Here is a 26,246-nt window from a genome sequence, read left to right as displayed (position 1 = left end):
ATTATTCTAAGAATTAGTTTTTTTAAAAATATTCTAATTTAATTTTTCAAAAATAATTAAATTTCTTAAAAGAATTTTTTGTATTAATTTAAAAAAAACTAAGTAATTTTTTAAAGAATTTTAATTAAAAATTTTCACAATGATTTTTTTCTGTAAAATGTTAAAAATAATTCTAAAAATTTTTAAAGTTTGTATTATTTTTTATACCTATGTATTTGAATTTTCGGAATTATGTTTTTGAAAATAATGAAAATAATTGAATTTTAAACATTTATAATAAAAAAAAAATCCAAGAATTACTTTTTAAAAAAAATGTTAATATAATTCTTTAAAAGCTAGTATTCATTAATTTTCATAAATGTACACTCTTGATGATTTTTCATTAAATTTTTTATAATTTTAAGTTTTATAATATTTTTGGTTTTAGCTTGAACTTCATTTTTAATCGTTTAAATTATTTTTCTTTTCTTTTTGTCGCATTTTGAACATCTGTCATTGAATTCAGAGCAATTTTCATGTTGTCAAAAAAAGCAACATTAAATTTTTGTTTCTTAAAATGATAATTTTCATAAATGTACACTCTTGATGATTTTTCATTAAATTTTTTTGAGAATTCAATTATTTTCACAAAATTTGCAATTAAATTTCTTCAAAAGCTGATTTTCAAAAATTGTAATAATAATACTTGAAAAAAATTAATTATTTTTCATTAAATTTGACAAAATTTCAATTATTATTCAAAATCTTTTTAATTGTATATTTCGAAAATTTAATTAGAAAAATTATTCAAAAATAATTTTTGAAAGATTTGTCTACAGTTATTTTTCACACTAGGAACATTGAAATAATTTGTAATTTATATTAAGAATATGGTATTTTATGGCAATATTTGGAAGAAAAGTCGAAAAGCAGCAATTTTAGAAAATAAGTAAAAAAAAGTTGCATTTTTGGAAAATAGTCGAAAAATCATAATATCCGAGGCCTGAATTAAAAGTTTAGACAAAATTTTGCTCTTTTATGATGATTTTTAAAATTTTAAAAAAACTGTGGTCATCTCCCTCGGACTTACCCTCTAATAGTATTTAAAAATGAAATAATTTTTTAATTAATCAATTTATTTTTTCTTTACAGTACCTAATTGAAATTGCCAACAATGTTAGTTTAGAATCTTCTGAATTAATCTTTGGAAGAAAGATTTATTTTTTCAATCAAGAAGAAAACTGCGCTGTAAGTCTATATACCGTGCAGCTTTCAAAGCTCTACCATTTCTAAATTACTCATCCGTTTAACTTAAGAAAATCAATACTCCTTAGTAAGTGCGTAAAATAAGCCCCCTTAATAAATTTCAAAGCCCCTTTAAACATGTTTAAGCATCGAAAAATAATTTAAAAGTATCATAATATCAAATATCTGAGAGGGCATTTCTCAGTTTTTAAAAAATTATGTTTTCGAAATACAAATTGGATTCGATTGAAAAATAAAATTTCCGAAGAAATGGGTCAAAAGAGCTGTAAGCTGGTAAGAACACTATCTTGGTACAAACTCGACACCTCATTAATTTTAAAGTGAGCATATGCGGAGAGTCAAAATCTTGCGGACAAGAATGAACCCATAAGTTTACATGAATAATTGCTTTTGGCGGAGGGGGGCCAACTGAATAATAATTCCTCCTGGAAAAGAGCAGCGCACACAGGGGTCTACGTACTGCTGAACATTTTGAACGAGGACACAACTGTCCGTCATACTTATACATTCTAAACACAATATGACATTCAGAGAATGGTGTTTCAGGAGCCGCAACCCTTTTCTTCATTATTATAATCCCTTCACGTGTTCCACGATTGGTTTTTCCTCATGTCAGTTATAATTTCCTCGTCGTAATCATGGGATTATATCCGATATGCGAGCCCAGGCAACTTTTGGCCCAGACAAGACCACATCCAAGTTGCCTCGGCGGAACACGAATACATTTCCAAGGGGGTCAAAGGGAAATCCAAGGGGGCATACATATGTATATATACCCGTGCGCACAGGGTCAACAAACCTACATATATATATATATTAAAGACAGATGCAGAGGGTTCCCCGCGATGACGTAACAAAACTAATCGAAATTTTAGTGGAAACTCGCCGAGGCGAGGGGAGTTGCAAAATGAAATAATTGGAGGAAAGTTTCCTCAAATGGAAATAATTGGTCCCTGCGCTGTGGGTTTTTTTTAAATTTATTGATGGATTAAAGGCTTTTTTCCAATTGGAAACTAGAATTTATTGCAAGATAGTAATCTGTATGTGGGTCAAATAATAAGTGAAGACTTTTGTCTCTTATCTATATTCTTCTGCTTCTTTTTTCTTAATATTTACCCCTATTGTAAATGTTTACCTAAAATTTTATTTAGTTTGGCTTTGGAAACATATTTTAGTTTTTCATTTAATTATTACCAAAAATTTCAGAATAATGACATAAATTACTATTTCTTATTTCCAGAAAATATTATTATATTAAATATTATTTTCCAATTAATGTAATGTTTGTTGGCCTAATGGCCAAACAGAAGAACTAAAACATTCTTTTATTTATATAATTTTATGGCTTCCAAAAAATATTGAATTATAAAATTATTATACGCGTATAAATTATTTAATGAATAATTTTACTTAAAAATTTCGAAATTAATTAGATTTCAAAAAAATTGCGTTTATGCGATCTTCATGAATAGATGAACTTCAAAGGCAACAATTTAAAATTTTAGAAAATATCAATGTTTAATGAATTTAAATATAAATTTTAAAAACAACTGATTACAGAAATTTAATTATTTTCTGTGATAAACTTCAAATATTTTCAATTTTGTTCAAAAATTAAAAAAAAAATTCTCGTCATAATTTCAATTATCTTTATAAATAATAAAATTCTTCTTCGAAATTCAATTATTTTCAAAAAATTTAATAAAATTCTTGGCAAAATTTCAATTATTTTCAAAAAATTTCCTCATTTCAAATATTTGTCGGTAACATCTATTTTAATAAAATTTTCCAAAACAATTCAATTATTTAAACAAAATTTTAATAAAAATTTCACAGGAATTCAATTAGTTACCAATTTTTTTTTTTAAATTTCTTCGAACCAATTTAATTATTTTTAATTTTTTAATCAAGTTTCTCTAAAGAATTCTTAACTATATTCAGAGAATTGAAAAAGATAGTTCTGAGAAATTCAATTATTTCGAAAAATTTAAATAAAATTCTTTTAAAAATTTTATTATTTAAAAAAATTTTGACAAAATTCTTTACAAGATTTAGTTAATAAAATTGCAATTTTAATAAAATTTTCCTATTTCCTATTTTTCCAGGTTTTTAAAACTACATTTGTATTTTACAAAATTAAATAATTCCAATGAATTTTTACAAATAAAATGAACTCTGTATTCCGCATTGTTATTTTTATCTTTTTTAAATAAATCTTTAATTATTTTTTTTTCTATTAAAATTCTTCAAAAGATTAAAATTCAACCCTTTTTGAAATTAAACAACTTTTAAAAATTGTTATAAAAGATGAAGAAATCGATCACTCCGAGTCTTCGACTCGGAGCAATCGATATCTTCATGTTTTATAATGATTAAAAATGCATGAGTGATAAAATCATTATTTTATATTATAAGAATAATTGTTACTATAACTTATTAAAAATTACTTTCATTACTTTCATCGCTTCAATTCAATTTTATTGTTTTCCAGAATTTTTAACTAAAAATCTTCTTTAAATTATAATTTTTTAAAATAATTTTTGAAAAATTTCTTTGAAAATTTTCAAATCCCTTTGTTTACTATTCAATTCTACCTCAAATTTTGATTATTCGGAAATTCTTCAATATATTAGAAAATAAAAACTTCAAATAACTTAAAAAAAATTCAATTAAACTTTTTCAAAAAATTAAATCTACACATATTTCAGTTAAAAGTGGGAAAAATTTAAGCATTCAAAGATTATAATTAGAAACCTTTTCAAAATTCAATTATTTCTAAAAATGCACGATTTAATGCTTTCTGTATAAATTTGAATTGGGAAAAAATTAAAAATGCGTTTACTAATTGGAATTATTAATGACTGACTTTTTGCTCTTGAATTAGTAAATTTTACTATTAAATTAGCAGAAACGATTATTTATTAGTAAAATCTGCAAAATTAGCAAATTCAAAAGCAAAAAGTCAGTCACAAATTCAAATTAGAAAACATTTTTACTAATTCAAATTTAGAGAGTTTAATATTCAATTATTATCTGAAACATTAACTGAAATTCATATTTGAATCAATTTTTATTAGAAAATTCTACGACAATTCAATTATTTAAATACAAAAATAAATTTATAAACGAATTTCAATAAAATTTTTAATAAGAATAATTTTATTTTTCGAGAAAGTAAATTAAAAATTATATTAAAAATAATTGAATCTCTGCAAAAAATTTTTATTGAATTGTGACAATTTTTTGAAAATAATTGAAATTTTGCCAAGAATTTTATTAAAATTTTTGGAAAATAATTGATCTTTAGAGAAAAATTTTATTATTTATAAAGATAATTGAAATTTTGACGAGAATTTCTTAAAACTTTTGACCATAATTGAATTTCTGCGAAGAATTTTATTACTTCTGAAAATAATTGAATTCATGAGACGAATTTTATTAAAATTTCTTTTTAAATAATTAAATTTTTTTGTGAAATTTTATTGAAATAGTAGGATATTGAAAATAATTGAATTTTGATTAATTATTGAAATTAATTAAATTTCTATGAAGAATTTTATTAAAATTATTTTGAAAAAAAATTGAATTTTGAAAAGAATTTGCATTAAAATTTTTGAAAATAATTTAATTCTTTCAAGAAATTTAATTAAAAATGTATATTGAAAATAATACTCAAATTCTTATAAATAAATTATAGGAAGGCTTTTTAAACAAAATTGAATTTCTTTGATGAATTTTAATAAAATTTTTTAAGAATAATTACACTTTTCGAGAAATTCCATTAAAATTTGTATATTAAAAATAATTGCAATTCTGCGATGAGTTTTATTATTTATGAAAATAATTAAAAATCTATGAAGTTTTTTATTATTTATGAAAATAATTGAATCTCTGCTGGAAAAAATATGATTATTTATGAAAATAATTGAATTTTTGCGAAGAAATTTATAAAGAATTTGTAAATATATAGAATTCCTGTGAAATTGTTATTATTTAATTAATTCATTCAAAATTGAAATTGCACAAAATTTCAAATAACAACCTTTTGAAGTTTATCTATTTATGAAAATTGTAAATGAAACTATTTTAAAAATGAAGTAATTCAATTATTAAAGAAATTTTAATAAAATTCTTCCCAGGAATTAAATTCTTTTCAAAAATAAGCATTTTTACAGAAATTCAATTAGTTAAAAAAAATTAATAAAATTCTTCGTCAGATTTTTGTGGCAACCCTGTTTGTATATTCCAACTAATGCTATATACTCTTGGAATTAATTTATAGACATATTAGTTTAATGATTAAGGTATTAGTCGCGTAAAATGGTTTTCGTCAGATTTTTTTCAAATTTTGCATACTTATTCCTGAAGTATTTATCTACAGAATGAGACCAATTTCATTAATTTTGACCGTTTCAAAGCTTCAAAAAATGAATTCAAAGTTCATACATTTTGCATGGAGAAAGCACCCAATGCATGTATTAATTTTGTTTAATAATTATTTATATGATAACTAATCGTCAGATTTTGAAATAAAACTACCAAAGTATTCGATTAGATGAAACAAATGAATAGAAAAAACATGACATTTTTTGACCGCACCAAACTATAAATATATTGACAGAAAGTTAAAAAAAATAACTAAATTATATGAATTTTCATACGAACGAATAGAGTGGGGAGTTAAACTATCTCTCTCACTCTCACTGCCCCACTCTAGTAAGCGGCCCGGTAAACTTTTGGCCAGAGCCAGCAGCGCGACTACTACCTTAAGTATAATAAGTCAATAAAATATCCTACACTCCTGGGATTATTAATTTTAAATTATCTGAGACATAATGTTGTTATTTGAAGTTATTATTACCTTTTAACCTAGATATTGAATTTTATTAGGAAAACAATAAACTTAATTATTCCTCTATAACTATTATATTTTCGAGTATACTAAACATTAATTAATTATACGTTGATTAAAATTGTTTTAAATTTTGTAATTAATTATGAGCGATTGACACACATTGTGAGCACTGAGCAGGGTATAATTTAATAAAATTTATTATATCCTTCATAATTTCAGTAAGTAATACCTAAAGATATCAAAAAGTGAATTTTAGTGTCAAATTATGTTCACTATAAAAACGTTTTCATATGTGACGCGCTCCCAAGAAAATAATAAATAAGAAACTAAAAAAAATTTTAAACAAACTAATTATTTATTATAATAAAACTATAATTATTTTATTTGAAATATTAATAATAAAAATTATCACCTACAGTTAATTATTCGTTAAAGTCAATTAAACGAAATGCAAGTATTGCAAGTTTAAATTTAATTCCGTTTTAAACTTTAAACTTTTTTTTTATAAAATTACAGTTAAATTACAAAATACGATTGGTATGAAGTGTATGAAGAAAAAAATGATATTAATTGTAAATGAGATTTTAATTGTCTCCCTCTTTCTCTCTCTTTCTCTTTTATTTCAATTGCCTTCATAACCACAAAGCATCTTGTTTCTTTGGATAAAGTGAAAAAAATGTCAAGTCTCCTTTAATCTCGAATCTTTCTTCTTACCGCACAAGACTCAAGTAATAATTGAATTTAATCCAAGCACTGCAGCATTTATAACCCCTATATTTTTAAATTAAATATAGTAGCTCAAAGCGATATGCACCCATAAAGAGAAATTAAGACGCAATGATGTCAGTCAAAATCCTATACAATTATCTTCAATTATGACTGATTATAATGCATCTCTCAAAAGCAACATAAAATAATCTTTTCCTTATAACTGTAATTATTGTCTCTTTCATTGCAAAGATAAACAAATTTCACAAGTTTAAATAAATGGGATAATTACAAAATATTAAAAACATTAAAAACAAATATGGAAATATGGAAAATTTACTCAAGTTTCAAAATATTATTATTGAAGAGCGAATTCTTTATTTTTTTATATTTACTGTTTATTTTTTTTAATTTATAATTATGATACAGTTTTTTTATCATTTTAAAAATAAAATAAAATAAATTTTTTTTTTTTGTATTTAAATCGAGATTTAAATTTTCCAGTTTCGTTTTTCCTCTTACTTTTCTAAATGGAAATTGATGAAAATCAAAATGTTGAAATTTAAACTGCAATTAGAATTTAATGGATTAAATGTCCAACTTTAACGGAGATCAATGATTCAAAACTATACTCGATAAGCTTTTACCAGAGCAGAGAGACATTGAGGTACTTTGATTGATCAGCGCTCCATCGGTCAATGTTTTTACACAATTTTCATCTAATGGCAATCGGAGCGAAGGTTTTTTTTTACTCTCAAGAAACTTGATTGCAGCACGATTAGTTTCATTTTACGTAAAAATTGAAATAAAACAATTTTTCCAAAATAAACAAAGTTCAATTTTTTCCATTTTGTTGAAACTTAAAAAATTTTAACATTAATTATTATTATTTATTAAAACTCTAAAAATACTGTTTTTTTATTAAATATGTAGGTATTTTAAAAATTTTGATTTTATTTTTAAAATGAAAACTAATAAATAAGTAAAAAATTTTCTTCAATTTCTTGATATTTAACTGATAAATATTTAATATTTATTTAATTATTTAATATTTAATATTTAAATAAATTTTTCTGGTTCGAAAAATAAATTAATAAATTAAATACAGGGTGGCCACATGTCAGTAAAGTCAGAGAAATGTCAGGTAATCAAAATTTTTGTCAGTATAAAGTCAAGGAAAGAATGACAGGAAAAAAATTTGTTGTCAGGGAAATTAAGAAAATTGATACTTTTTTCGATTTATTTTCAAAAATTGCAACTTTTTCAATTTTTTTCCAAATATTGCAACAAAATATCACATTTTTTTTAGTATAAAATGCAACTTATTTTAATAATTATAGTGTGAAAAATAACTATAAATAAATTTTTGAAAAATTATTTTTGAATCATTTTTTAAGATAATTAAATTTTTCAAATATAATCTACAATAAAAATCTTTTTGAATAATTGAAATTTTGTAAAATTTAATTGAAAATAATTAATTTTTTTCAAGTATTTTGTTACAATTTTTGAAAATCAACTTTTGAAGAATTTTAATTGCAAATTAGGGAAAATAATTGAATGATTAAAGATCTTAATGGAAAAATCTTTAAATGTAAACCTTAAAAATGAAAATTAGTGAAAATTAGTTTCTTATTTTTTAAAAATCAATATTTTCTGTATTTTCAATTACATATTTTCGAAAATTCAAAATACATGCAAAAAATAATATTTTAGAATTATTTTTAACATTATGAAGAAAAAAACCATGATCAACATTTTTAATTAAAATTCATGAAAAAATTAATTAGTTTTTTAAAAATATACAAACTTCTTTTAAATAATTCAATTATTTTCGAAAAATTTCATTAAAATATTTTTAAAAAATATTTTTTAGATTGTTTTATCATAATTTTTTAAGATTTAATTATCTTCGAATTCGAACAAAGTGAAGAAAAATTTATTATTTAGACTTATTAAAATTTCGGAGAAATCATTGGCATATTTATAATTAAAATATTCTTCAAAAATTTGATTATTTTTATTTATATTTTTCAAAAATTCAATTTATTAAAAAAAAATTTTACCAAATTTCAATTGTTTGGATATTTTTCAATTTAGAAAACTATTATCTTTCAAAATAATAATTTTATAAATTATTATTACTATACTTAATAAATAATAATTTTCAAAATAATTGAATTTTTAAAAATCTTAATGGAAAAATCTTTAAATATAAATGTAACCTTAAAAATGAAAATAATGAAAATTAACTTCTAATTTTTTAAAAATCAATATTTTCTGCATTTTCATTTACATATTTCCGAAAATTCAAAATACATGCAAAAAATAATATTTTTGAAATTATTTTTAACATTATTGGGAAAAAAATATTGATTATTTAATTAAAATTCATCAAAAAATTAATTAGTTTTTTTAAAATATACAAAAATCCTTTTAAGAAATTCAATTACTTTCGAAAAATTAAATTAAAATCTTTCTAAAAACTAATTCTTAGAATTGTTTTATCATATTTTTTCAAGATTCAATTATTATCTTTGAACAAAGTAAATAAAAATTTATGAAAATTTGCATTTTTAGACTTATTAAATTTTCAGAGAAATCTTGGTCATATTTATAATTAAAATTCTTCAAAAATTTGACTATTTTTATTTATATTTTTCAAAAATTCAATTATTTTAAAAGATTTTACCAAATTTCAATTATTTGGAAATTTTTCAATTCAAAAAACTATTATATTTTAAAAATTATTTAAAATTTTTTTTTAAAAATTAATTGCAAAAATTTCTTTATTGTTTTGAAAATTAATCTCAATAACTTAGGAAAAAAACATAGACAGTTACAATTGTTATCAAAAAATTGAGTTTTTTGATTTAAATAATTGAATTCTAGAAGAACTTTCTAAAAATTATTTAAAATAATTGTTTTTTAAAAGAAGTTTAGTTAAAAATTGTAGAAAATAATTATATTCAGGAAGTGTTATAATTGTAATTTTGAGAAAATATTGAATTTCATAAATTTTACTCATTTTTCGTAAACTTTCATTTTTTTCTGTAAAAAGAATTTTGTCAGGGAAAATAATTTTAATGTCAGCCAATTGTCAGGGAAACGTCAGGAAAATTGATAAACTGATAAACTGAAACTTGTGACTACCCTGAAATAAAAATGATTTAAGTTAAAAAATTTACTGAAAAATATCTAAATATTTAATTATAAATAAGAATTATTCTTTGCATTGAACACTTATTTTTTAATTAATAAAAATTCCGCCTCTAGTAACAAAATTGAACGGCTTTTAAAGAAAATAATAATAGAGAATTAGATAAGGAAAGATGAATAACTAAAAATTTCATCGTATAATGAGATGTTTCAGCAAGCCATAGTGTAATTAAGAAAGACAAAGAAAACATTTTTTTACCCGCAGTTGCAAAAAAAATTAACTTTTACAAAATACGTAAAATAATGAGACGTAACGTTTCCAAAAAAAAAAAAGATTCATTGTTTACGGAATTTGAAAGACAAGCGCGACGTAAAAACCATAAAGTTTAAAAAGTGTTACAACGACTTGGACACTATTCATTGCTACAACGGATATTTTTCACATATGTACATAAATTTTTTTTTTATTTTTTATATTTTTTTTTTAAACAGAAAGCTATTCTTTTACACGGTCATCGTTCAAAGTACTTCGACAGCCCTAAATTATGAGGACTTTCATATATTTTACCAAAAAATAAAAGTCGCACTGTACAAGGAGAAAGTGAACCCAAAGAAATAAGAATAAAGAAAAGAAAAGAAAAGTGCAAACCCTGTATATATGAGAACTACTCTCGGTCGTAAAAAGGGTTATGAATCTTTTTTCGAAGTGACCATTTATATATATATATATATCCATTAAATTTACAATGTAGTATTTTGTTAAATTTCAGTTGTCACTTCTCAAGACGCGTCTCGTACATGATATAAGTTTCATAAAGATTATTTTTAAATTTATTAATCATCATTAATGTCAAAAATGGGTATGAAGAAAAAATAATAAATCCTCATGTAACTTTGAAAGTACCTCTCGCGATGAGACTCTGTTGTTAATTTCGTTTCTTATTCTCATATACTTATATCGAGATCAGGAACATCAAATGGACCTTCTCTTTGCGGAATGGCGTTATAAAAAAAAGAAGGTTCTTAAGGACGACAAGTTCTTGCGAAAACAGAAGCCTGTTTCTGGGACTGATTATTGTAGGTATGTATACGGAGTTTATAGTATCGGAATCAAAGTGTGTCTCATTAATTTAAATATTATTTTCTTAACCAAATTTCTTTAATTATACTTTGTTAGGGTACAGTTTTTATAAAACGTATTTTCTAATTTTTTATTTTCCAAAACTTTTTTTTATTCTAATAAAAATGAATTTCTAAAAAAACTTTTTTCTAATGAAGGTGATCAATTTTCTTCTGAAAAAAAATTTGATTCAAATAACCGATTAATTGACTACTCTAAAAATTTGAATTAGTCAAAATGTTTATTAATTTGAATTAGTGACTGACTTTTTGCTTTTGAATTAGTAAAGTTTACTTATAAATTAGTAGAAAATACTACTTACTAGTCAAATTTACTAATTCAAAAGCAAACAGTCAGACACTGATTCAAATTAGTAAAAAATTTTACTAATTCAAAAGCAAAAAGTCAGACACTGATTCAAATTAGTAAAAAATTTTACTAATTCAAATTTAGAGAGTATTATCAATAATTAAATATTTAATTGAATGAAATAATATTTATTGGAGTCAATTAAATGGTATTTGCTTAAAATACTGTAATTTTTGGTTCAAATACTATTTAATTGACTACAATAAATATTACTTGATTCAAGTGAACATTTAATTGAGAAAAGTCAATTAATCGGTTAGTTGAATAAAATAAATTTTTTTTCAGTGTAATAATAATTGTTTTCTAAAAATTTCTTTTTCTAATAAAGGTAATTTTCAAATTTATTTTTTTCTAACAATATTTCATTTTTGTAATGACGATCAAATAGGTATATGATTAAAAAATAAAATTTATAAAAATGTTTTAATTCTTTAAAAAAAATATATTCGAGTTTTTGTTAAAAAATTCTAAAAAAATAGAGGTTATGCAAATTTTTTAACAAAATTTTTAATCAATCTAGTTAAAAATTGTAAAAAAATAGAAATTATGCAAATTTTTTAACAAAATTTTTAAACAATCTAGTTAAAAATTGTAATTATCAAATAGAAATTATAGAGATTTTTTCCCTAAAGATATTGAAAATTTTCTTTCTTTAAAAAAAAGTATTTGAGATTTTGTTAAAAAATTGTAAAAAAATAGAAATTATGCAAATTTTTTAACAAAATTTTTAAACAATCTAGTTAAAAATTGCAATTAACAAATAGAAATTATAGGGATTTTTTCCCCAAAGATATTTAAAATTTTCTTTCTTTAAAAAAAAAATATTTAAGATTTTGTTAAAAAATTGTAAAAAAATAGATATTATGCAAATTTTTTAACAAAATTTTTAAATAATAAGTAGTTAAAAATTGTAATTAACAAATTGAAATTATAGGGATTTTATCCCTAAAGATATTTAAAATTTTCTTTCTTTAAAATAAAAAATATTTGAGATTTTGTTAAAAAATTGTAAAAAAATAGAAAATTATGCAAATTTTTTAACAAAATTTTTAAATAATCTAGTTAAAAATTGTAATTAACAAATAGAAATTATAGGGATTTTTTCCTAAAGTTATTTAAAATTTTCTAAAAAAAATGTTTTATAAATATATTAATTTTGGTATAAAAATGATGCAAATTATTGTTTCTTTTTCTTCAAAGAACAGAATTTGGTTTAAAAATTGTGATAAGAAATAGGAATTTTATAAATTTTTTTTTCTTTTTCAAAAAGAAATACTCATAATTATGTGAACAGAATTGTGATTGAGAAGCAGAAAATATGCAAAATAGTTTCTATTTCCTAATCTTAATTTTTATAACAATTTTCTAACTTTTATCAAAATTATGAAATTTCACAAATTTTAGGAAAATAAATATTAGAAATCGTAACTTTTTAGAAAAACTTTTTTACAAATCAAAACTTGTTAGAAAAACTTTTTTCAGAAAACAGATTTAATTAGAAATCGCTTTTTTTAGACAAAAAGGATTAGAAAATATTTTTTAATAAAAGTGACCATCTACCTTGTAGGTTTACTCTTATTATTTAAAACTTAATTTTTTACGAATGTAAGTAATTTTCTGCTTTTTAATTAGTATGTACCTACGAATTACTTTTTCTTATAAATAAAAGATTGAAACATTAAGAAAGAATATAGAGTAGAAAATAATTAAAAGAGAGTAGAAAATAAAGAGTAGAAGAATATTTAGTAAAAAAAGAAAATAATGAACTTACAATTATTGATAAATTCACGAGGGACACCTGAATAATTTTTTCTTCCATACTGCTTATCTTGAGCTGACCACTTACCTGTAAAACAAAAAGAAAAATATTTTTTAAAAATACGGTAGAATTAATCATTAAATTAAAATTAACAGCATTATTATGCGCATTTATCACTTATATTGTCAATTTATAATTAAATTTTTGTAATTCAATTATGAATGAACATTTTGCAGAATGCAGATGTCATTCCCATTATAATTATTTAATAATTGAGTAACAATAAATTAAGTACTATGAAATTATTTAATTACAATTAATATCTCATCATGTAATTATTACCTTCTGATAATAATTTGTTGTCAAAAAAAGAATAAAAAAAAAAAAGAAAAAAAAAATACTTTTCATGATTTTATCAGTTGATTTAATTCAACAAAAAGTAGAATGAAAGCTTGATATAAGAATTAAATATTGAAATGGGGAGAAATGAGAAAATTCGATAAAAAAAAAATATTTAACATTAGTTTTCGATAATCTCCAATTGCAATGAAGCAAGAAATGTCAAAGTTGAACATAACTTTTCAATAATAGTCTATTTCTAATTTCGTTCAGCTATTTATTATGTACAGGTATTTTCCCTCTCTCGTTCTTACGGCGCATTATGAAAAAAATACGATGACATCCATTTATACGCCGTTCAAATATGGCTAATATTAAATTTCTATATATATATATACCTATACGTGATATCAGTTTTATAAATCGATTCGTCAACATAATTTCAGGTTAAATCTTAAATCTTTTAAGAACGGGCCATTCATTAATTACGTAAGGGTCATGGGGGGAGGTGTTCAAAAATCTCCACACGATCTTACGTCACACTCGACTGAGAGAGCTCAATTTCAAACGTAAATTAGTGTACAGTCTTACGTCAAAACTCAAATACAGTCGTTTATTACGTTACACAAACAATTACACATTAATATTCTTAAATATTTGATACTTTTATTAATTAGTATACAAATATTTATTTTTAAATACTAAATCTTCTTTAGAAATGAAAATTTGAATTCTGGCAAAAAATGGGGTATAGGTGTACCAATTACTGCTGCTTTATGAAAACTATTATTATTTACTATTTAAGAATTTTTAACTATTTCAAAATCTTTGAAATACTGAGAAAACAATATATATTTGAAGCCAGGGTTGCCACAAATATTTTATTTTATTTTCCCTGACTTTTCCCTGATTTCCAGACAAAATTTTTTACTTTTTCCCTGACCCTAAAGAATATTCTAATTCACTCTAAAAATTATTAGATATACTCAAAAAAATGTTCTATTACATTTATTTACAAATTCCTTTAATTGTAAAATTATTCAAAAACATCAATAATTTCTTTTTTAAATAAATATTTAATCATTATTATTTTTCCGTAGGAATTAAAATTCTTCAAAACAATCAAATTCAAACCTTTTTGAAATTCAACAATTTATTACAAAACATGAAAACATGAAATTCAACTATTAATAATAAAATAATAATAATAATTTAAATTATTATAAAATTTTTCAAAAAAAATTAAATTATTTACAAAAATCCTAATAAAATCCTTCGCAAGAATTCAATTATTTTTAAAAAGTAGTAAATTTTCTCAAAAAAAATCATTAATTAGAAAAAATTGTAATAAAATTCGTTGCAATAATTCAATTATTTTCATAAATAATAAATCGATTATTCGCTAATTCATTTTTAAATCAATTTTTATTATAAACTTCTAGAAGACTTCAATTATTTAAATCAGAAAATAAAAAATGTATTGAATAATTATTGAATGTTTGTTAAAATTGAATTCTCAAAATAATTGAATTTTAAATAAATTTCAAATTCAATTTTAAATAAATTGCATTATTTTTTAATTTCAATTTAATAAATAATTTTTAATTATTTAAGTTATTTATAAAAATAATTGAATTCTTGAAAAGAAATTTGTTAAATTTTTTTTAAATAATTGAATTCTCGCGACGAAATTTATAAAAATCTTTTTAAATATTTGATATTTTTCGAAAAATGGTATGAAACTTTGTATTTTTAATAATTATTGAATTCCTGTGAAAATTTGTCAATAATTTTATTAAAATTTTTCTAAAATAATTGAATTTCGGAAAATAATTATTTTATTATTTATAAAAATACTAGAAATTTTGATAAGAATTTTTTTTTAATTTTTGAAAATAATTGAATTCTTTCAACGATTATTATTAAAACTTTAAAAAATAATTGAATTTTGATGAAGAATTTTATTAATTATAAAAACAATTGTATTCTTGAAAAGAACTTTGTTAAATTTTTTTTTAAATAATTGAATTCTTGAGATGAATTTTATAAAAATATTTTTAAATAATTGAATTTCTATAAAAATTTTGTAAATAATTGAACTCCTGTGAAATTTTGCCAAGAATTTTATTAAAATTTTTCTAAAATAATTGAATTTCGGAGAAGAATTTTATTATTTATAAAGATAATTGAAATTTTCACCTGAATTTTAAAAAAATTTTTTAACATAATTTAAATTTTGTGAAGAATTTTTATAACTTTTGAAAATAAAATTTTAATTTGAAAAAGAAGTAAATAAATTTTGTTCGATTTGAACGTTCACAACGTTTTCGCTTTTGATACAATAATTTTAATAAATAATTTTTCGAACTCGAAAATAAATAATCTCGTGGAGAATTAGAAGCAAATATAAAATTTTAATATTGCCTCGTTCATCGTTTTCCTATGATGGCATTCACGAATTTTGCAGTTATATTATCAGAGCTGATAACTCGATAATTCATTTAGCAAAGATTGGCTGCTGGTATTTCGAACGCTGTCGATCTGACTTTTCCTTGTCTTTGACCTACATTCAATTTCTACTAAATTGTATTCTCATTTTTCACTAAATTAATTTCCCGCATTTTATTTCATTGAAATAAATTCAAATATAGTTTCATATGCCATTCGATAAATTGTACGACGAGTATTTAATTAAATAATAAAAAATAATTCAAAGCGAGAATAAGACGCAGTTCTGAAGTTAAAAATAGTTTTTTTTATGAAAATATGATAAACAATTGACAATGTAAGATACTTTTCAAATAATTTCTCTCTAAATTTGAATTAGTAAAAATTTTGACTAATTTTAATTACTGACTGACTGTTTGCTTTTGAATTAGTAAATTTTACTAATAAATTGGTAGAAATGACAAGCCAAAGCTTGGACAAGCCACGGCGGCAAGTGCTGGCTGAGTATAGAAAAATTGTTCACGACGCTCTTTGCCAACATTGCTTTTTTGACATAAACTTGATAAAAATTATAAAAAAAGTTTATGAATGTTTATAAATATAAATTTATTGAAAAAAATTAATATTTTACTTTTCAGTTGTTCATTTTTTATTCTTATTAAATTTAATAATAACAATTTAACACAATTGTCTAATTTTGTAAATAATAAATTATTTAAACAAATTAAAATTATAAACAAAATTTAAACTTTAATCTCAATAATAATTTGGTTCCTATTAAAATACTATTATACTTCTTACTATGAATAAAAAATTATTAAAAAATTACCACGTAATTTAAGAATTACGTAAAATGTTAAATGCAATAAGTAAAGTAATTTAATTTAATTATTATTAATTTATTTTATTTGAATTTATTATTTCTAACGTATCCCTATTTTTTTCTCATCTTTGACTCAATAATTGTATGTCTGAATGATACTGAGATATTAATACTTTACTGTACACATGTGTCGTTAGCATAGTGGTTAGAGCGTTAGTCTGTTAGTCCGTAGGTCGTAGGTTCGATTCCCCTAGTCAGCAATTTTGTTTATTTTCATAGGTTTGCGATATTTCTAGATTCCAATCGTTAGGTACTAAAATATGAAAATCTAATGCACACTTACTGTAATTGTTTATTATTTAATTTTTAAATGTTATAAACAATTTTTTTCCACTTCATTTACTATATCCATTGTTAGTCTCCATCTTTAATACAATTTATTTAAGAAGAGAAATATTTTATGAATAATAACTATTTATTAATATTATTTACCATTTTGTTGTTAAATTATTTATAATTATTAATTTACGACTAATTAATAACAATACGGCATTTATTGCGGCAATATTCTCAGCCAGCACTGGTCCAGTGCTTATCCATTGGGATATTACTAGAAATTACTATTTATTAGTAAAATTCACTAATTCCAAAGCAGAAAGTCAGTCACTAATATTGAAAGAATTTTGATAGTAAATTATTTATTTACTCATATGACATTTACGGGGAAGATATACCATTTTGAAAAAATCCATTTTACAATTTAATATATCACAGTACTAATAATGTTGTACATACAATGAATGATGTAATAAAATGACAGGGTAACGATAGACAGAAAATTAATTGGTAAATGGATATAAATAAAAAAAAGAAAGAAAAATGATGGGGAAAAAATGTAAGGAAGAGGAAAAGAGAAGGATGAAAAATAGAACGTGAAAATTTCATCGTAAAATGCTGTTTCACGAGCTGACAGAAACGTTAATGGCGGCACGATGTTTTCCATCGTTTTTCTCGAGCTACCGGAGCGTTAATTTTCCGATGATTAATTACGACGCGCGAAATCTCTCGCGGATGCTGCATCCATTCTGATGGAACGCTACAGACTCAACTCGTTTCCTATAACTCCCATTTCATCTACACTCTCTTCTTCCTTTCCTTTTCAAATGTACATTCTCGTAATATATATATATGTATATATGAACCAACAGGAAAATCGTCTACTGCAACTTCCATTCGAAATTTTCAAGCCGAATTCTAGTTTTCAATGTATTTTTTTATTTCATTCTTTACTTTATTTTCACACATTTTTTTTATATAAATAAATGTCTTTTATTTGTTATGAAAAATGACGAAACAATTAAAACTCGTTATTCGGAGTTTTTTAAGGTCGCTGCACTGCAAAAATTAAGTATCATAAAAGTGACTACAAAGTTATACTTAAAACATATAAGATAAAACATCTTAATTTAAGATGTTTTAAGTAACTTTGTAGTCACTTTTAAATTACTTCTTTTTACAGTGTGATTACGAATCCATGTCAGTTTTTAATAATTCAAAATGGCGGATCCAATATGGTGGACGAAATTTTAAAAAGTTGAGCTAAGCTTTTGAAAATAACTACTTGGCGGTTTTTTGGATCGCTAATTACAAATCAGTATTACAAAATTTGAAATTGTGATTAAAACAACCCACGTCGAAAAATTCCATTGAAGTACCCCCTGGAAATTCTGCAAGTTTTTTATTTTAAAAATATTTTAACATTTCCAGTGTTGTCATAGGTCAGGAAAATCAGGGAAAAGTCAGGGATTTTTATTAAACTGAAAAATTGAATTTAGAAGAAGTTACAAATGATTGCAGAAATTCAATTTATTTTCAAAAGTAATAAAATTCTTCGCGAAAATTCAATTATGTTCGAAAATTTTTTAAAATAATAAAATTCTTCTCCAAAATTCAATTATTTTCAAACAATTTCCTCAATTCAATCATTTTCAATATCTATTATTTTGTAATAAAATTTTTCAAAAGATTTCAATTATTTAAAAAAAGTGTTGTTAAAATTTAAAGCAAACATTAAATTATTTTCATAAATAATGAAAGTATTTACTGAGATTCAATTATTTTTATGAATAATAAAACTCATCGTAGAATTTCAATTATTTTTAATATAATTTCAATCGAATTCCTCGATAAATGTAATTATTCTTGAAAATTTTAATAAAATTCGTGGAAAAAATTCAATTATTTATAAATTTGTTGATAAAATTCTTTATGAGGATTCAATTTTGAAAAACATTCATTTATTGAATAAATTATTTATTTTTGTATTTAAATAATTGAATTCTTGTAGGATTTTCTAATAAAAATTGATTTAACAATGAATTACAGTTAAAATTTTAAATAATAATTGAATATTAAAAGCATTATAGCATGAATTTTTAAAACCAATTGAATTTTGAATATTTTTAAAAATAATTATATTTTTCGAAGAATTTACTTAAAATTGTATTAAAAATAATTGAAATCCTGTGAAGAATTATATTATTTAGGAGAATAATTGAATTCTTGTAAAGAATTTTTATTAAATTTTTTTTTAAATAAATGAAGTTCTGTGAAGAATTTTATTATTTATGAAAATAGTTCAATTCTTGCTACGAATTTTTATTAAACTTTTTTTAATAATTGAAATCCTATAAAGCATTGTATTATTTATGAAAATAATTGAATTCTTGCAACGCATTTTATAACATTTTTGTTAAATAATTGAATTCGTTTAAGAAATTTTATTAAAATAGAAGATTTTGAAAATATTTGAATTTCAGCGAAGAATTCCATTATTTGTGAAATATAATTTAATTTTAGTAAAAATTTTCCAAAACTTTTTAAAACTAATTACATTTTTCGAAAAATTTATTTAAAATTGTAATACAAATAATTGAATCTTGTGAAAAATTGTAATATTTATGAAAATAATTGAATTCATAGAACAAATTTTTATTACATTTTTTTTTAATAATTGAAATCCTGTAAAGAATTGTTTTCTTTATGAAAATAATTGAATTCTTGCAACGAATTTTTATTAATTTTATTTTAAATAATTGAAATTTTGTAAAGAATTGTTTTATTTATGAAAATAATTGAATTCTTGCAACGCATTTTAATACATTCTTTTTAAGTAATTGAATTCATTTAAGAAATTTTATTAAAATAGTAGATTTTGAAAATATTTGAATTTCAGCAAATAATTTTATTACTTATGAAATGTAATTGAATTCTTGCAAACAATTTTGAAAATAATTACATTTTTTGAGAAATTTATTAAAAATTGGATTAAAAATAATTGAAAACCTATGAAAAATTTTATTATTTATGAAAATAATTGAATTCTTAGAACGAATATTATTACAATTTTTTTTAAATAATTGAATTCCTGTGAAAAATTTTATTACTTGCAAAAATAATTGAAGTCTTGGGAAAAATTTTATTAAAATTATTATTATTTTTTTTTCGAAAAATTGTATGGAAATTTATTATAATCTTATTTCCTATGAAATAATAATAATGATTAAATATTTATTTAAAAAAGAATTTATTGGTGTTTGGAATAATTTTACAATTAAAAAAATTCGTAACTAAATGTAATGGAACAGTTTTTTGAGTATCTAATAATTTTTAGAGTGAATCAGAATATTTTTTAGGGTCTGGGAAAAATTGAAAATTTTGTCTGGAAATCAGGGAAAAGTCAGGGAAATTCTGTAAATTTTTTATTTGAATAATATTTTAACATTTTTATTGTGATTAGAGTCTAATAATAAGCTTTGTTGCAATTTTTTGCAAAATTCGTATTTCATTCAAGTTTTGCAAATGAATTACAACAACTTAACATTAGACTCGAATCATAATAGAAATGTTAAAATAATATAAAAATATAAAACTTCCAAAATTTCCGCGGAATCTCCACGGAAATTCCATGGAATTTTTTGACATGGGAATAATTAAATTTTCTATTGAAACATTACAAACAGGAATTAAATTTTAATTTCTAAAGAATAAAGAAATACTTAAAAAAAATGAGAAATTTAGATGTGAAGGAAAATACAGTTCTTAAAATTGACCAGAAGTTCGTGCGCGGATCATGAGGAGAAAGGAAGTGTGAAGGATATGACGAAGGTGGAAGTGAAGCTTTTTGCAAAAACATTGTATGCTAATGGGCGAGCTCTAGAAATGTAGAATATTCTTGGGTACTTTTTCCTGTTGGTCTTCCTGCTCTTTTGCACTATACCCTATATTTTCAGCTCGGTTGAGTGAACCTTCTAGTTAGAATAGGATGTTTAAGAATGAAGGGTTACAATATAACTTCTAGGGCAACATTATTATCTCGCCAAGAAATCACTATATCCACTCTTGTAATCGAAAAGTCTTGTTAAAGGAAGTCTTTGCTTCATTTTTCAAGTAAAATTTCCCATTTAAATAACTTTATTTTCAAGAATAATTTCTTTCAGGTTAGACACTTTGTTACTATGTACCTACAAAAGAACCAAAGTTTTTTTTCATTTTCTTTCAGTGAGTTAAAAAATGTTCTTTTAACTTTTTTTTAAAAAATTCTTGAAGCTTTCTTCTTGCTCTCTAAATTCAAAGTAGAAAATTGATCTTTTTTGGCATATTTTAAACCTATCAGAAACTGTAGGAAAACTGTTTGGAACCTTGCTAAAAAACCCCATTTAAATTTGGGTAAGAAGGAAAATTGCTTTTTTTTAACCTTGTTTTAAATTTTACAATGTATTTACAAATTTTTTTTTCAATCTTTTTCTAATTATTCCTTTTTTTAATATTTCCTTGAATTCTACTTCCTTTTTCTTTAAATTTAATTTATTTTTAAAGAACTTAGTATTTTTCTTTCAAGTTTTATTAGATTTTTCTTTATTTTATCTTAAAACTTTTCTTATTTATATCTTAAAACTTCTTTCCTTAAGCTCCTACTGGTAAATTTTATCTATAAGCTTCTTCCTGCTTTTCTTTCATTTTCTCACTCTTTATTTTCGTTTTGAGATTTATTCTGACTTTTCTAAAAGCTGCTTTTTCATATAATACGAATTTCCGAGATTCCATTTTTTTAATTTCCTTGTCTTCGAAAGCTTCTTTAAAATTTACTTTAATCTTTTTTATAGTCTATTTGTTTTATTCTGCAATCTTTTAATATTTTTTCCAGCATTCTCATTTTACTTTTAACTTTTTCATTTTTTAAAACTACTTGGATTTTCAAACTGCAATAATTTTCAATTTTATTATTTTTATACTATATTTAATCCTAATTCGGTTTTTTCAACGATCTTATTATTTTAATTTCATTTTTTTATATCTTTGAAAAAGGGTTTTTGCAAGCAAATTTTTCGTTTCTAACGAAAGACTTTTGATAAAATCTTGTAGAGAAAATTATCCTTTTCTTATTAAAGTTCGTTGTTTTTAGCTGCAGTGGCTAATTTTGAGAGATTTGACATCAAACAGCAGTTAAAAAGTGACAGCATTTTATTTATTTCCTTGTATAAAAACTAGAGTACAATTGATATAACGATTACGATATATGGTTGACAAGATGAAAGGATATCAGATAAAGGAATTTGTATGGATTTCGAGTGGTTTAAGGAAAATTCCAACAAGGAAGCAAAGAGATTTATCGAACCCACGAGGATCGGAAACATATATCGTCTATTACAAACTCACCGCGGAAGACGAATGTAGGTCACGTTTTCCTAGGGATTTCAAACTGTTTCAGATTATCTTGCATGTTCACAAATACTTGAGAATCCTTCAGAACTAGAGTAACTCTTAAGACTCTTCTTTCAGCTTCCAACTTCAAATTGCTGTTCTGTGCCATTGCAGAATTCTGCTTCTTCAATAAAAAGACGACGCGGAAAAAGGGAAACTTTGGTACATTTACATGTCTTCTTGAATTCCTTTATAATATATGTATAATACTGGCTGTCGTACTTTTTTTATTTTCTATGTTGGTAAATTAAAAATGTAAGCTATACATTAATTAAAACTCTTCCTGTGTCGGTTCTCTTATTGCCCTATAACCAAAGCAATAAAATTACGGCAATAAATTTCTGTTAAAATGGGAATATTTCCTTTAGAATACTGAGGAAACTATACTGTCATAAGTACATTTTTAAAAAAATGCAATTTTTTAAAATTAAATGAAATTTAACCAATTTTGAAAATTATTACACTAAAGATTTGGACCCGAGCAAAAAAATTTGTTTCTAAAGTGAACGCTGAATTCAAATTAACAGTCAGTTGTTTCACTACACGTCAGGTTTTTGAGATAATTAACAGAATTCTTTTATTTATCATTCTTTTCTAATAAAAAAAAATTAAGCAAAATCGGTTAAGATTTCCAACGTTGAAAAATTTCATAGAAGTACCACCTTTAAATTCCATATGGAATTTCCGTGAAGATTCCGTGGAAATTCTGCAAGTTTTATATTTTAATATTATTTTAACATTTCTATTACGATTTGAGTCTAATAATAAGTTGTTGCAATTCATTTGCAAAACTTTAATGAAATACGCATTTTGCAAAAAAATTGCAACAAAGCTTATTATTAGACTCTAATCATAATAGAAATGTTAAAATATTATTAAAATAAAAAACTTACAGAATTTCCCTGACTTTTCCCTGATTTCCAGATAAAATTTTCAATTTTTCCCTGACCCTAAAGAATATTCTGATTCACTCTAAAAATCATTAGATACTCAAAAAACTGTTCTATTACATTTAATAACGAATCCTTTTAATTGTAAAATTATTCCAAAACACCAATAAATTAATTTTTAAATAAATATTTAATCATTATTATTATTTCATAGGAATTAAGATTTTTAAAAATTTTTATTTCAAATCTTTATGAAATTCAACATTAACTTATAAGAATATTATTATAAAACATGAAGATATCGATCACTCCGAGTTGAAGACTCGGAGTGATTGGTATCTTCATGTTTTAAAATAATTAAAATTTCCATAAAATTTTTCAAAAAAAAATAAAATTATTTACAATAATTTCAATAAAATCCTTCTCAAGAATTCAATTATTTTTACAAGAAATAAAATTTTTTACATGAATTCAATTATTTAAAAAAGTGTAATAAAATTCGTTAAAAAAAAGAATTCAATTATTTTCATAAATAATAAAATTTTTCATAGGATTTCAAATATTTTTAATAAAATTTTTAAAACAACTCCTCAAAAAATGCTATTATTTTCAAAAATTATTGAAAATGTTTTGCAAGAATTCAATTATTTTTCGATGGAATTTAAATATTTTTTAAATCTACTATTTTAATAAAATTTGTCAAAAAAATTCAATTTTAAAACAAATGCAATAAAGTTTGTTACAACAATTTAATTATTGTCATGAATAATAAAATTCTTCACAGGATTTCATTCATTTTAAAAAAAATATAAGAAAACTCGTTGTACAAATTCAATTATTTTTATGAATAATAAAATTCTTTTCATGATTTCGTTCATTTTAAAAAAATATTAGAAAACTCGTTGGACAAATTCAATTATTTTCATAAAATACTAAAATTTCTCACAGGAATTCAATTATTTGTATTATTACAAATTACAATTTAAAATAAATCACTCGAAAAATGTATAATTAGTTTCAAAAAGTTTTGGAAAAATTTTTTGCTAGAATTAAATTTTTATTTAACAAATAATGAAGTTCTTCGCTAAAATTCAAATATTTTCAAAATCTACTATTTTAATAAAATTTCTTAAATTTCAATTATTTAAAAAAAAGTAATAAAATGCGTTGCAAGAATTCAACTATTTTCATAAATAATTAAATTCTTCACAGGACTTTAATTATTTAAAAACAATGTAATAAAAATTGTTTACAATAATTCAATTATTCTCCTAAATAATAAAATTCTTCACAGGATTTTAATTATTTTTAATACAATTTTAAGTAAATTCTTCGAAAAATATAATTATTTTTAAAAATATTCAAAATTCAATTATTTCTAAAAATTCATTCTATAATGTTTTTAATATTCAATTATTATGTAAAATTTGAACTATGTAATTCATTTTTAAATCAATTTTTATTTGAAAATTCTACGAAAATTCAATTATTTAAATACAAAAATAAATAATTTATTCAATAAATGAATATTTTTCAAAATTGAATCCCCATAAAGAATTTTATCAACAAATTTTTAAATAATTGATTTTTTTTGAAGAATTTTAATAAAATTTTCAAGAATAATTACATTTATCGAGGAATTCGATTGAAATTATATTAAAAATAATTGAAAACCCTTTGAAAATTTTTATTATTTATGATAATAATTGAATTTTTGTAAAAAATGTTATTATTTATAAAAATAATTTAATGTTTGCTTTAAATTTTAACAACACTTTTTTTAAATAATTGAAATCTTTTGAAAAATTTTATTATAAAATAACAAATGTTGAAAATGATTGAATTGAGGTAATTTTTTGAAAATAATTGAATTTTGGAGAAGAATTTTATTATTTTTAAAGATAATTAAAATTTTGACTTTGCATTTTGAAAAATTTTCGAACATAATTGAATTTTCGCGAAGAATTTTATTACTTTTGAAAATAAATTGAATTTCTGCAATTATTTGTAACTTCTTCTAAATTCAATTTTTTTTAGTACTTTAATAAAAATCCCTGACTTTTCTCTGATTTCTCTGACCTATGACAACCCTGGAAATGTTAAAATAGTTATAGTTTTAAAATAAAAAACTTGCAGAATTTTCATGGAAATCCCCTGGAAATTCCATGGAGAAAAGTTCCATGGAATATCCAGGGGGTACATATACTTTCATGGAATTTTTCGACGTGGGTTACTTGAGTTATTGGATTTCATCTATAATTAGTCGATATTTTGAGAATATATTCGCGGTTTTTACTTTTTATACTTGGCTGGCGATTATCTACCGCGAATCTTGATCTCGAAGGACATTTTTATGCATGTAAGGTCAAGAATAAAATTTAATGCATTATTTTTGTTTTTCACGAATTGCAGTAGTAGATGAAATATATATTCTGGTCCCATTTCCCAAAGATCATATATGAGATGAAAAGGGGGAAAATCCTCCCTCGGGAATTGAAGTGGACGGAGCAAGAACAAGAAGACATGGATCGTTGAGAAGGACGGTGTTTTGGTTTTCATTTGAAGACCCAAGCCAACGCAACGCAACTGAACGCAACGCCAAGTAAAGCGACAATTGCGACAGTTTCTACTCAACACCATGGAAGGGAAGGTAGGTTCGGATCAATATTACAGGTAGCCTGGCTGCGTCCTCGTTTCTCCCCCATCGCGCCCACCTTCGCCGAGGATATAACTCTGCCTACTGTCTCGAGAGTCTAGACTCGAGACCC

The 26,246-nt window shown here is 22.4% G+C and overlaps 1 protein-coding gene across 4 annotated transcripts in view; it reads right to left on the bottom strand.

Annotated features, from left to right (window-relative positions):
• LOC122498776 (cytoplasmic polyadenylation element-binding protein 2) overlaps nt 1–26,246 on the bottom strand; it is a 507,210-nt gene that overhangs the window by 41,719 nt on the left and 439,245 nt on the right. For 3 of the 4 annotated variants that reach the window (XM_043606689.1, XM_043606687.1, XM_043606688.1), the window contains one exon: nt 13,228–13,302. The exons of the other annotated variant lie outside the window; for it this stretch is intronic. In XM_043606689.1, the coding sequence (XP_043462624.1) occupies nt 13,228–13,302 (75 nt within the window). The remainder of the gene's footprint in view (nt 1–13,227; nt 13,303–26,246) is intronic. 4 annotated transcript variants of the gene reach the window in all.

This window comes from Leptopilina heterotoma, unplaced genomic scaffold (genome assembly GCF_015476425.1).
Source record: "Leptopilina heterotoma isolate Lh14 unplaced genomic scaffold, ASM1547642v1 Lhet_16, whole genome shotgun sequence".
Classification (NCBI taxonomy): Eukaryota; Metazoa; Arthropoda; class Insecta; order Hymenoptera; family Figitidae; genus Leptopilina; species Leptopilina heterotoma.
The sequence above is the reverse complement of the archived record's forward strand: the minus strand, read 5'-3'. Positions and strand labels throughout refer to the sequence as shown.